At 55.1% G+C, this 13,139-nt stretch overlaps 1 protein-coding gene and 2 long non-coding RNA genes across 8 annotated transcripts in view; 1 reads left to right on the top strand and 2 right to left on the bottom strand.

Annotated features, from left to right (window-relative positions):
• Window positions 1-13,139, top strand: part of SEPTIN9 (septin 9) — a 179,409-nt gene that overhangs the window by 58,780 nt on the left and 107,490 nt on the right. The window contains exon 1 of one of the 6 annotated variants that reach the window (XM_061392710.1): window positions 1,897-1,951. The exons of 4 other annotated variants lie outside the window; for them this stretch is intronic. In XM_061392710.1, the coding sequence (XP_061248694.1) occupies window positions 1,912-1,951 (40 nt within the window). In that variant the 5' untranslated portion in view covers window positions 1,897-1,911. Of the gene's footprint in view, window positions 1-1,896; window positions 1,952-12,730; window positions 12,948-13,139 lie in introns of those variants that run through there. One more of the 6 variants, XM_061392708.1, reaches the window with a different exon arrangement.
• Window positions 1-13,139, bottom strand: part of LOC133232821 (uncharacterized) — a 307,249-nt gene that overhangs the window by 190,027 nt on the left and 104,083 nt on the right. The gene's annotated exons all lie outside the window — the stretch shown is intronic.
• LOC133232822 (uncharacterized) lies at window positions 8,942-12,336 on the bottom strand. The gene is made up of 3 exons (XR_009731478.1): window positions 12,165-12,336; window positions 10,529-10,725; window positions 8,942-10,389 (listed from the first exon to the last, which is right to left on the bottom strand). It is a non-coding gene; the product is annotated as an uncharacterized LOC133232822 (long non-coding RNA).

Here is a 13,139-nt window from a genome sequence, read left to right as displayed (position 1 = left end):
CAGCAGAAGAGAAGTTCCTTTTTCTTCTGCTTCCTAGTCCAAGTATAAGCAGTCATGGTGGCCCCCGAGCAGCCAGGACTCAGTTCCTCCTTTGTGACTCTGCCATCTTCAATATGCAGCCTCCACCTCGTGAAATAAGATGGCTGCTTCAGCTCCTGCCATCCATCATGTCCACATTCCAGCCATGGCGGGGAGGAAGGGGAAGAGTGTCCTAGAAGTTAGACATTTCAAATTCCCTCCTGATAAACCAGACCCTAATTACATGACCACTCCTAGCAGCAGAGGTGGCTGGGAAATGTATTCTTTATCTGGGCAGACATATGCCCAACTGAAACCTTTGTTACCATAGAAGAAAGGGAGATCAGATATTGGGGGAGCAATTAGGGTCTGTGCCACACACACTGATAAGTCTCTTGGTATGTACAGAATGGTAGTAAATTCTGTGGCAGGGATTACTCAGGGGAAAGGTGAGATTGGGAAAGAGTTCACCAAGGAGGTGACCTTTGCACTGAACTTCAGGGGCAAGAGAAATGTCTTAGGTCGAGAAAGGCAAATGACAAACCCGTGCAATAATCTCCCATCCTGAGGTTAGGGCAGACATCACTAGTCAATTATCACCACTATCTTTCTCCCTGATCTCTGAGGCAGCCTCAGAAATCTGCCCCACATCATGATGGTGGGCCATTGATTGGATTAGCCTGCTGATTGAACCGTATTTGGGTTTGCTGTTTTGCCCAGCAAAGAACTTCATAGACTTGCCACTCTCTGAAGATGAAAGAATCAGCTGTAGTGATCTGAGAGTTTCAGCCAGTGGTATGCACATCTTTTGCCAACTCTGTGTACAGTTAGGTCACGTTGGAAGGTTGAACTCAGCCATGGTGGGAGTACTGACATCACGGCAACTGATAAACATCATAAATCACTCTTTCCCTTGTCCACTGAGCACTTTGTTAAACATTTACCAGCATGCCCCTGTTTCAGCCTGGCCGTTCAGCCTTTCTTTTATGTATATATATATATATTTATTTTTATTTATTTACTTAGCTGCATCTGGTCTTAGGTGTGTCATGTGGGATCTAGTTCCCCAACCAGGGATTGAACCCAGGCCCCCTGCATTGGGAGCGCACAGTCTTAGCCATTGGACCGCCAAGGAGGTCCTGTTTATCCTTTCTTAACAAAAATCTTGCTGAAAGTTTGAGGACTGATTTCTGTTTCTATGGGGAGTTCCGACAGAATAGAGCTCACCCTCCTTGGAAGATCTTGCTCTGTTTTGAACTGAATGTCAGCTCCTGCTGAGAACTAGAGGTGCAGTCATGAGTGAGGGGGATTTGGGAGACCCGCAGGATTAACGGTGGTTGTTGTTGTGTTGTGTTCTGGACAACTGAGGCTGGCAGATGGGGTGAGAGGGCGGAGCTAGGAAAGTGACATGGTTCTGCAGAAAGGGGATGTGTGTTGAGATTTGGACAACGCTGGACCTTTTCCTGGATAAACGTTCTAGATTATTCATTAGCAAGTGGTCAAACCTCTCAGCCTCTGGGTTGCATACCCTGCTGGCCCAGAAGGCCCCACGCACCATATGTAAGCTGTGTTAAATTCCTTCTCTCCAGTGGTGGGGGGATGGGCCTGTGGCCTGTCTAGATGTGTGAGCACTTGGTGATTCACTGACCTAGAATGTCCTCGTTCACCTCCTTGGAAGTGACGTCCCCCCAAAGCCTCGGCGTGTGTGCAGGTCTGTTCTCCATTTGTGTAGCAGCTTCAGCTAAAGGCAGGCTCCCTGCCCTGCCCTGTCCTTCGGACCACGAAGCTCCAGATGTATGCTCACTCGGCCAGAGATGGCAGGCTCATGTCTGTGGCCACGTGGATGAAAGAGCCGTGGAGATCCAGACTCCACGGGCCCTGTGACCAGGGTAGATGAGGCCCCATCTGGAATGTCCCCACCCTGTTCCCGAAGGTGAGAAATTTCTCTCTGCTGAAGCACAGCTGTGCTGAGAAGGTGGCCCATCTGGTTGGCAGGATTACTGGGGCGTGGGACGGGAGGAGTGACACTCATGACTTCCTTTCTCCTCAGACTTGGGGTGCCCCGTCCCACTTTCTAACCCTCCATGCTGATTCTCTGCTCCAAGAAGCCCACCTATGGATTCCCCGCTGCCTGGCGTCCCCCTCCAGTGAATGGTCTGGGTTAGAGGCTGCCCCGGCCACTGGGAAAACCCATGGGGGTGCCCAGAAGAGAGTTGCCCCACCCAGGGGCTCAGGGAGGCACCTGCAGAAGGATTGAGAGTGACCTAGGCCAAGGAGGGTGGGAAGGGCTTGCCGGGTGGAGGGAATAGAGCAGGACAGGCACAGAGCTGTGACACCCGGCTTGTGCAGGCGGCCAGGGAGCGGCCAGGCTTGAGCAGAGGGCGAGGAGAAGCACCGGGAGAGGGGAAGGAGTGGCTGGCAGCAGACCGAGGCCTGGTTGTCAGCCCTGCTGGGCTCCCATTGGATCTGGAGAGTGACCGGTCACATTTGCCTTTATTTATTCTTTATTATCTCTTTATTTGGCTGCCTTGAGTCTCAGCTGCGGTATGTAGACTCTCTAGTTGTGGAGCGCGGACCCAGTGCTTGTGGCACACGCATTTAGTTGCCACGTGGCACGTGGGATCTTCGTTCCCAGACCAGAGATCGAACCCATGTCCCCTGCGTTGCACGGTGGATTCTTAACCACTGGACCACCAGGGAAGTCCACATTTGCCTTTAGAAAGGATTCGGTTTGGGGGCAGCCAAGACCCCAGGCAGGGAAGCCAGCTTGGAGCTCCCCTCCCCAGAGCCTAGGGCTGAGTGGCTGAGAAAACCTGAGCATTTAGTATTAATGAAAAGCAAGCCAACAAACCCCCCAATCCTACTCCGAGATGGGAAGGCTGGTAATTGGTCCTTAGCAGCCTTGGGGCCAGTTTCCACGAAGAGTTCACCCTCTCGGCTCCCTGCCTATGAGGGTCTGCTGGAGGACTGTTGGTACCCAGATGGGTAAGGGCATGGCTGCCCAGAGCCCCAGGAACCAGGGAGATACAGAGGGACCTACCCCTGCCTCGGGGGCCGGGGGTATAGACAGTCCCAGGGAAGCCGTGTGGGCCCTAGGCTGGTGGCCTCCAGCTGGATTGCCTCTGCCCTCTGTGTTGGTCTCTCCCCTCACACAGGCCCAACCGGAGCTGGCAACCCCCTGGCAAGGGCCCTGCCGGGCAGAGTCATCTGGGCGAATGACTCATGCTGGGGGGAGGGGAAGAGCGGGGGATGGGGTGAGTTAATAGCAAACACATTACGTCCCGAAGTCACTTCACACGGGGGACAAATGGTCCATTGAGGTTGATTTGGCTGCTGGCTGGCTCCAGCAGCACCCCGGATGGGGAGATTTCATTATCCAGGAAAGCAGCACCAGATTGCTGGGAGGCCCCCCCACCCCCGTCCCTGCCCCACCAACACACGGGCTCTTCCTGTCTCTCTCCCTCCCACGTGGGGCTTTCTGTTCCCAGGGCTGCGGCCCAGCATCGGGAGCCTGCATCTCAGGTACCCTCTCCTCCCGTGGGGGTCATGGAAGGCGAACGGGCACGTCCAGGGGCACACAACATCCTCTCACATTCATGGTGGACTGGGAACGGGGTGGAAAAAAAAAGATCCAGCCCAACAGGAAGCCCCGCTACACACATTTTGGCTGTGGTGAGGGCGGAAACCCCTAATCGCAGGCCCCCAGAAAGATCTGGTGGTGAAACTATAGTCCACATCTCTGCATCACCTTTCACGTTTGTATTCTGGATGAGGGTACAGTGGCTGTCTCTTCCATGGCAAAAGCTACCGTTAGGCAGGCTTTAATTCATCCCCTTTTCCCACCCCCACACCTCGTGCCATCTCTTTTATTTTTAAACTTTTATTTAATTATTTGTAAAATATTTATTTTGCTGCACCAGGTCTTAGTTTTGGCATGCGGGCTCTTTAGCTGCGGTATGCGAACTCTTGGTTGCGGCATGTGAGATCTTGTTCCCTGACCAGGGATTGAACCCCAGGGCCCCCTGCATGGGGAGCATGGAGTCTTAACCACTGGACCACCAGGGAAGTCCCCCCATCTCTTTAAAATAGCCCAAACTGGCTAAAGATAGAGTGAACACAATAAGCACAATAAGTACTGATCTCCCCATCACCGGAGGTATGCAAAGGTAGAGCGGATGAGATTATGAAGGAGCAGGCATTGAAGGAGATGCCAGTAGAATTTGTGGTTGCAGGGTAAGCCTTGAAGAACCTTCTGAGAGGGTGCAGAAGACAGGGGAGGGAGCTTGCTTCCCTGCCCTTCCCGTGCTGACTGGCCACCACTCCGGGCATTGGGCTGGGGTATTGTCAGGGCAGGTGGCCACCGTCCAAGGAGCCAGGCTGGCTGGCAGCTCCCCAGGGACAGTGTCGCCTTGATCACTGTGGTGACTTCAAAATAAGTGTGGCCGCAGAGGCCCTGTTGCCCCTTCTTCTCTGCTCGGATCCCGTTGTTCTTGCTGTTCCTGCTGACGTGGAACTAGGGTGACTCAGCCTGTCCCCACACTGCAGCAGTGGTGAGCCGCTTCCAAGCCTCTGAGCCCTCAGCGCAGGGCTCCTGCTAGAGAAAAGTGGCAAGGAGGCCAGGACAACGATGGCCCCTGGGGACAGCCTGTCCCCTCCTGGGATGTGGCCTGGCCAAGTCTCCTGGCTGCCCTGGTGGGGGTGGGGAGTCTGCAGGCTGACACACTGACTGGCTGTTTCAAGGCTGGGTTGGTCCCAGGCCAGCCACTCCTCTGAGGCCCCTTGTGTCACTTTGCTGAGCTATCAGAAGGGCCCGAGGGAGTTTCCCATCAGCTGGGGGATGTGGGATGCTGTGTCCCCCACTTCATCTCTGTATCTCCAGCCTCAATTGGTGGCTAGGAAGCTGGGGACTCGAATCCATTCCAAAGCCTGATCCAGGGGACTTGGGGTAGGAGCAGAGGTTCGTGAGGCTGTGCAGAGAGGGAAGAATCAAGAATAAAATGTGAGTCCTCAAAAGAAGAGACTTCCTCCTCCCCCATCATATCTGGGTGATAGCTCACCACGCCAGCATCCCAGACAGCTGAATGTGCCCATCCAAAGCCCATTGGACGCGTGGATAAACAAATGACTCTCCAGAGCCACAGTCTGGGTTCAGCTGGTGGGGAGTCATCTTGCAGGGTCATGACTTCCCCCTGGTCCTTCTGCCCCCTGTGTTAGCAGCCGCCTCCCTCTGTCCTGGCTCCCAGTGTCCCATGGGGTTTAATATCACTGCAGGGAAATGTGCCATGAGTCTGAAAGATGGGAGGGGCGGGCCATGCTGCCGTCTCGGTCACATTTTCAGAGCCGGGAGGCAGGGGGAACCTCAGCTGATTCAGCCCTGAGTTGGGGGGGCTGTCAACTGGAGTTGGAGGGCTCTGGGCTCACAGAGGGATGGGGAGCCCTGTGTGCCTGGAGCCCAAAGGCCAGGAGCTTCCTTCGGTGGCTCGACAGCATGATTTAGAAGAGTAAGATTTTTGTTTAAAAAGTCCCCCTGCCTCCAAGATAAGGGCCAGGCTGCTGTGGTCAGGGTTTGCTCTAAGTGTTCCAAGCAAAGGAGGCCGGAGTGAGAACTGGGAAGTTTGGGGAACAGATTGATCATGTGCTAAGGGAACGGCATTCCCCTTTGAAGTGAAACCTTCTGGTTGCATTTAAGCCGCCAGGCAGATGGCGTAAGGGGGTTTTGGAGCCTACACACCGGTTAAATGTCAGCTATACCCTCAGACGGGCTTCACGGGAAGATTCAGAATCTGGCTGCCTGAGAGACTTTGTGGTCAGAAGCATGGCTGCTGCTGATGTCTCGGGGTGATAAAGGGCCACGGGGCCTGGGGGCCTGGCCCAGGGCAGATGGCATCCTGCCTGTCACCCTGAACGCGGGGGCTGGTCTGTATGGTGCTGGCAGGGACGCACAGAGTCTGGGCAGTGTCCCCAAGGGCCCTTCTGCCCCGCTAGGGTAGTTCCCTGTCAGGGACCCTGCCCCCCACAAAGGGAACTGAACACTGTCATTCCACAGGGTCTAACAGGGTCTCGGGGGAGTCTCAGGGGATCTCCGTTGCAAGCCTGGAGGCGAAGGAGCAACTGGCTCAAGGTGTCTCCTGGGGGACCCTGGGGTGGTCGCTCTGATGTTTGAAAGGAAATGACAGACAGGGAGTCAGCAGGGGAAGACCTGGGGGAGGCCGTCCAGGCGGAGAGGACAGCTAAGGCGGGTGTCCGGCAGCGGGAGGCAGAGGGGAGACGGAGGCGGGGTGGGGGGCCGGTGAGTGAATAGGTGAGGCTGCAGCGGTGGGTAGAGGCCAGGCCACCCGGGACCTCGGCAGCCTCGGCGAGGACTCTGCAGTCTGTCCACTCTAAGTATGGACCGGGCTGTGGGGGGTCACATCGTCTGACCTCACTTTGAAAGCCCCACCATGAGTTCTGGGGCAAAGGGAAGAGAGAGGCAGAGCAAGCAGCTCCGTCGGGAGGCTTTGCCGGAAGCTGGGGAGAGGGGACAGCTGTAGGATAAGAGCCAGCTGTTGAATTTTGAGACATTTTGTGAGCCAGTTGTTAAACATAGTCGTCATTAAAATTGTATGTTATAAAATAAGGGATTTCCATTTCATACAACGTATGTTTTGGGAAATGTTCAGTTGCTAAGTTATGCCCAACTCTTTGCGACCCCATGGACTGCAGCACGCCAGGCTTCCCTGTCCTTCACTATCTCCTGGAGTTATCTCAAGCTCTTGTCCATTGAGTCAGTGATACTATTTAACCAACTCATCCATCCTCTGTATATAAATTATTATTTTAAATTAAATTCTGTGGAATTGTCATACAATCTGCTTCCCAGGTGGCGCAGAAGCCCTTCCCTTCTCCAGGGGATCTTCCTGACCCAGGGATGGAATCTGCCTGCTAATGCAGGGGACGCAAGAGGCGTGGATTTGATCCTTGCATTGGGAAGATCCCCTAGAGGAGGAAATGGTAACTCCCCAGTATTCTTGCCTGGAAAAATTCCGGGGACAGAGGAACCAGGTGGGGCTTCAGTCCATGGGGTCACAAAGAGCTGGACATAACTAAGCACACACACACACACACATGCACACACACACACATATCACACAATCCAGTCATTCCACTCCTAAGTTTATACCCAAAAGAATTAAATGCAGAAACTCAAAGAAATGTTAGTACACCCATGTTTGTAGCAGTGTTATTCACAATAGCCAAAACGTGGATGTATCCAAGTGTCCTTCGGTTGATGAATGGATAAACAAAATTTGGTATATATGTACAGTGGAATATGATTCAGCCTGTAAAAATAAGGAAATTGACACATGGTAAAACATGCACACCTTGAATAATGAGTCTTGAAGACATTATGCTAAATGAAATAAGCCAGACACGGAAGGGCAAGTATTACAATTGCATTTTACCTGAGGTAGTCAAATTTGTAGAAGACAGCAAGAAGTGTGGTGGTTGCCAGAGCTTGGGATGAGGAAGGGGGGAAAGTGGGGAGTTATTGTGTAACGAGAATAGAGGATCGGTTTGGGATCGCAGACAGTTTTGGAAATGGATGGTTGTACAGCAGTGTGAATGTACTTAGTACCAGTGAGCTGTGCACTTACAGATGGTGAAAATGGTAAATTTTATATTATGTATATTCTACCACAATAAAAATGCATCGATCTATTAGAGAAAATTATAAAATTAAATCAGAGATGTATATGGTATGAATTAAATTACAGGTAATTATATTAAGAATGAAGATAATAAATACACATAAATATAAATTCTCCGCTTTCTAAGGATCTTATTACATTTAACCATCATCTTTGTTTTTGAATACTGGAATTCTCCAGGGAAGAATACTGGAGTGGGTAGCCATTCTCTTCTCTAGGGGATCTTCCTGACCCAGGGATCAAACCCAGGTCTCCTGCATTGCAGGCGGATTCTTTACCTTCTGAGCCACCAGGGAAGCCTTTGGCAGCCTCCAAATTGTCCAAGATGGGACTGTTTATAACACAGAAACAGGCAAATGCTATATATCGGGTACAGTTGTATTTGCTGGTTGTTAATCCTTAAACAACCTATCTATCTCTGGTGGAGGGAGAGGGCTGGAGGAGGGATGCTCGAGTAGAGTTTGTATCAGTTTGTATCAGTTTGATCAGTTTGTATCAACTGATATTTCTGAGGTAGACACTTTTGATGGCTTGGATATGACAGGGGCAGGGGAGGGAAAGGGAGACTTTGAGGGTGATGCCCCGATGCCTGGCTTGAGCTGTTAGGTGAATGGTGGCGCTGTCTACTGAGATGATGGCCTGAAGGGGCTTGGGGACTGGGGAAGGCCCAGCAGCTGATGGACTGGAGGCTCAGGGAGGCCATATGGGGCTCCAGGTGCACACAGAGCTGAGACCATATGGCCCCTGCCCCAGAGGAGACAGACGGTCCACTTCATGGGGTCCAAAGGCCCGGTTTGCCGGGCACACAGCCACTGTCCTCCCGCCGGTCTCCACGCCCCCTCCAGAGCCGGGTGAGCCAGAGTGCTGTTTCCGCCCATCCATTTCCTCCTCCCTCTCTTCCCATGCTTCGCAAAGGCCACTCCACCTGGGCTGGCCCTGGGGGCTTTCCCTTCAGGCTTGCTCCTTCCATCTCCAGAAGGGCTTCACACTACACCTTTCTCACCAGCCCTGGCCTCCAGTTTCCTTGAGAAAACTTGCTGTCTGAGTGCCCCGTGCCCCCAGTTCCCTCCGGCTGCCACCTGCTGGCCAGCGTTCATTACCAGCTGTGGATTTTGTGGCTCCTGAGACGTCCTTGGGGAGAGGCAGCTTTGGCCTAAAGGGATGATTTGGATGGGATTTAAGATCCACAGGAGTGTCCCGGGGCTGCCGTAACAAAGAACCACAAATCAGGGAGCTTAAAACAACAACAATTTATTCTCTCACAACTGGAGATGAGAAGTCTGGAATCAAGGTGTCAGCACAGCAAGCATTCTTTTTTTTAAAATATATATATTTACTTATTAGCTGCACTGGATGTTTGTTGCCGCACACTGGCGCTCTCTAGCTGCAGTGAGTGAGGACTACTCTCCGGTTGCCGTGCGAAGGCTTCTCATCGCAGGGGCTTCTAGGCACAGGCTTTGGGGCCTGTGGGCTTCGGTAGCTGCAGCTCTCAGCTCTAGGGTGAGGGCTCAGTAGTTACGGTGCAGGGGCTTAGCTGGCCCGTGTTAGGTGGGATCTTCCCGGACCAGGAATTGAACTGGTGTCCCCTGCATTGGCAGGCAGATTCGTAGCTGCTGGACCAGCAAGGAGGCCCCAGAGCAAGCTCTCTCTGAAGGCTCTGGGGAAGTCTTACCTTGTGGCTTCCAGCTTCCAGGGTCCCAAGTGTTACTTGCTTTGTGGCTGCATCACTCCCATCCCTGCCTCTGACTTCATGTGGGCCTTTTCTCTGGGCCTCCGCATCTTCGTTTTGGACACTGGCTGTTGCGTTCAGGGCCCACTCTAACCCAGGGTGATTTTATCTCAAGGCCCTTGTGTGTGTGTGCATGCCAAGTTGCTTCAGGCATATCTGACTCTTTGTGACCCATGGATTGTATGTAGCCCATCAGGCTCCTCTGTCCATGGGATCTCCCAGGCAAGAATACTGGAGTGGGTTGCCATGCCTTCCTCCAGGGGATCTTCTCCACCCAGGGATCAAACCCGCGCCTCTTCTGTCTCCTGTATTGGCACGAGGGTTCTTTACCATGAAGCTGAAGACCTTCAGCTTCATTACATCTGCAGAGATCCTTACACCAAGCCAGTTCTCATTCCGAGGTTTGGAATGGACTTATCTTTTGAGGGCTCACCATTCACTCCATTATATGTCTCATGGTGGACCTGCGAGGTAGGTGGCCCCTCTGATGTTCCCCAAATTATACCTTCCCCTTAGATCAGGCCTACAAACGGTCTCGCCCTCGCCCATGGCCTTGGGAGAGCGTTACCATCACAGAATTTGGAGGCTTCGTGGTTCTTTTTGTCTCACCAAATTTAAGCTCATTTTCTTCTCTATGCTGCTGTTGCTGTTTTATCTGCCCAGAGCCCCAGCCAGGACTGTCTGTCCAGACCCCAGCCCTGACTGCTCATGCCCTGGGAAAGGGGGTTGGGGGGGAGCCCTCCCCCATCCAATTGGGATCAGGCCTTGTTAAAGTCCCGGGGCCCCAATCTGGACACAGTCATCAGAAGTGATCAAAGGATCGGGGATGATTAAAGGGCTGGGATGGATGATTTAAGCCGAGAAAGAGAAGGCCAAGGAGCAACTGGATTGTCTTCGAGTTCGGAGAAGGTAATTATTACTTGAAGGGTGGTGCCCAGCTGTTTCCCATCTCCTCTGAGGACAGGAAAAAAAGAGGAAATAAATGATGTACAATTAGAGTGGTTGGTTAGATACAAGGGTGAACTTCCTGGCTGGGAGTGTGGCCAAAGTGCCGCATTGGGTTTCCTGAGGGAACGTGGGGGTATCTCCTTACCTGGAGGTGTCTAGGCCTGGCATCGGCGGCCTCGGTGGTTAAGTGGAGGAAGGCCAGAGGCAGAGGGATGCACTCATTGGACTCTGAAGCACAGTCGTGCCAACATTCTGGCCTCGGAGGTCTGCTCCCTCCTGCCATTGTCCTTTGGGTTCCCATAGGCTAGCATTTTGGTGAGGTGTGGACCCTGGCAGGCCTCCCTGAGGAGATAAGCATAAGTATGTTTAGCTCCACTGTGAATGGAAATGAATAATACACTATAAGCTGACCCTGTGCGAATCTGGTAGAACTCCAAGCCAGCTCCCTGGGAGAACAATCACATGGGTGTGTCTACACTCACCAGTGCTTTTTATAAAAACACTGAAGAATAATGCTATGGCCCAGGCTGGACGCTGCCCTATCTCTGGGACCCAGCATCTTCCCAGGGGGTTATGGCATAAAGCTGTTTCTTAGACGGAGTGGACCACCACACTCCCAAATACGGGGCGGTCAGGTGGCCAGAGCACTGGACAACCAGGCAGGCCCAGGTGCTGGTTGCAGACAAGTAGTGCCGTGGGCTGGTGTGGAAGCCGTCAGGGTGCTTTTAATGACAGTGGCGACTCCATTCTGAAACCCCCGCTCCCAGGCAGAGGGTGTGCGCGCATCTGAAATGTCTGTGGTTTTGCAGTTCCCTGTCCACAAACTCACTTGGTTGAAAATAGTTCAAAATATCCAAGGCATGAGGGAGGGAGAGACTGCTTTTCTTAAAAAGGAAGGACTCGATTTTGTCAACTTAAAAAAAGCTCCTCAAACCTAGCTCATTCTCTGTGAGAGGGCCCGAATAACTAGGATGGCACTCAGGGCTCAGCTGCACTAGTGCATTTGGGATCTTTTAGAACTAGGGGGGTGGGGGGCTGGGAGGGGGTAGCACTGACCAGCCTGAGACCCAGGACAAGCCCTCCGGCACTCACAGGCCACACTGAGGGCACCATATTGCCCCAGTTGCCCATCAGCTTAGGGAGCATCTTTCCCTGCTATAAATTATCACACTGGCCCCTGACTCGGGGCAGAGGCCCTGGGTTTAAGGAAATGGAGTGGGGCGGGAGAAAAGGCAGGAGTGCCTAACTGGCTGGGGGGATTGGAAGAGACCCCTTCCCCCACTGTTGGTGCCAGACCTCGGGGCCCTCCCCGGTTGCTTCTCAAGTTCCAGCCCATCCTTTTGTCCCCAGTCCCGGGGACCTGCCTGCCTTGTAGGTAATAGGGTTTAATCAGAGTTTGTCGAATGGTTGGAGAAGGGTAGAAATTAACTTACCCTGGAGGGCAAGGCCAGATGGGGCGGAGCCTCACCCACAGGCTTCTGGCTCCCTGTCCCCTCCCCCAACTCCTGCCTTCAGATACTTTGAACTAGTCTGCTTCTTACTAGGGGAGAACCCGGGGTCTACGCGTAGCCTTCGGAAAGCCCCTTGTGCAGCGTGGGGGTGGCACGTGTCCCTGGCCGCTCTGATCAGGGTGTTCCGTCCTCGCTGGGCCAGCGCCTTTTTTGACACCAACCTCCGAGGGTACAGCAGGCACCTCGGGGATGGAGGGTTGGGGGAGGGTAGGGAGCAGCTGGAGGGGTGCCCCGAGCGGGTGGGATTCGGCGCCCCACCCCCCCACCCACCTCGGCTGTAGGCCTACAGGCCGAGATCCTGCCGGCCGCCGGCCCGAACGTTTAACCCTTGCGGGCGCTGAGCGCGCGAAGGCGGCGGCGAACTTTGTTTGGCTGCGTAAATAAAACCTCCCGCAGAAGGATCCCTGCACCCCAGGGAAGGGGAGGAATCTCTTCCCCCCCCAAACCCCGGCCCCGCCCCCGCGCCGCCGCCCGGCCTCCACATCCGCCCACATCTGGCCACAGCGGGGCCTCCGAGGGGGTGGAGAGGGCGCCGGGGCCGCGTCCGTCGCCGTCCCCTGGGCGCGGGCCAGGCGGCAAGAAGAGGGGGGCGCTCGGGTCGGGCGCCCAGGACTCGGCCGATCCCCGCGGCCGCTGCTCGGGCCCCAGCTCCCCCGCCACCTCAACCCCGCCGCCCCATCCCCCGCCCAGGCCCGGCCTTGACAGGCGGGCGGAGCAGCCAGTGCGAGACGGGGAGGCCGGGCCCCGGGTGCGGGGAACCTGATCCGCCCGGGAGGCGGGGGCGGGGCGGGGCGGGGGCGCGGGGAGCCGGGAGCGGCGGCGCTCGCCTGCCTCCCCCATTCATTCAGCGGAGCCCGGGGGCCGAGGGGCTCCGGCGGCCAACTCTGCACGGCGGGAGCGCGGGCGGCCCGCCCCCCCAGCCAACGCGCAGGGCCGGGGCCGGCCCGGGGCGCCTCCTCGCTGCCGCCCTCAGCGCGCCGCGCCGCGCCACAGCCACCATGTCCGACCCCGCGGTCAATGCGCAGCTGGACGGGATCATTTCGGACTTCGAAGGTGGGTGCTGGCCGCCCACCGCACGCCAGGGGGCCTCTCGGGGAGGACCCCCGCGCGAGACGGGGGCACGGACGGGGAGGCGGGACCCCGATGGGGCGCCCTCCCGCCGCGGCTCCCCCCCGCCCCGCGCCCGCGTCGCCTCCAAGGTGGACCCCGTTAGGGGGACGCGGGGACCGCGCGCCCTTGCTGGCC

Source organism: Bos javanicus, chromosome 19 (genome assembly GCF_032452875.1).
Source record: "Bos javanicus breed banteng chromosome 19, ARS-OSU_banteng_1.0, whole genome shotgun sequence".
Taxonomy (NCBI): Eukaryota; Metazoa; Chordata; class Mammalia; order Artiodactyla; family Bovidae; genus Bos; species Bos javanicus.
This window is presented reverse-complemented; position numbering and strand designations above follow the sequence as displayed.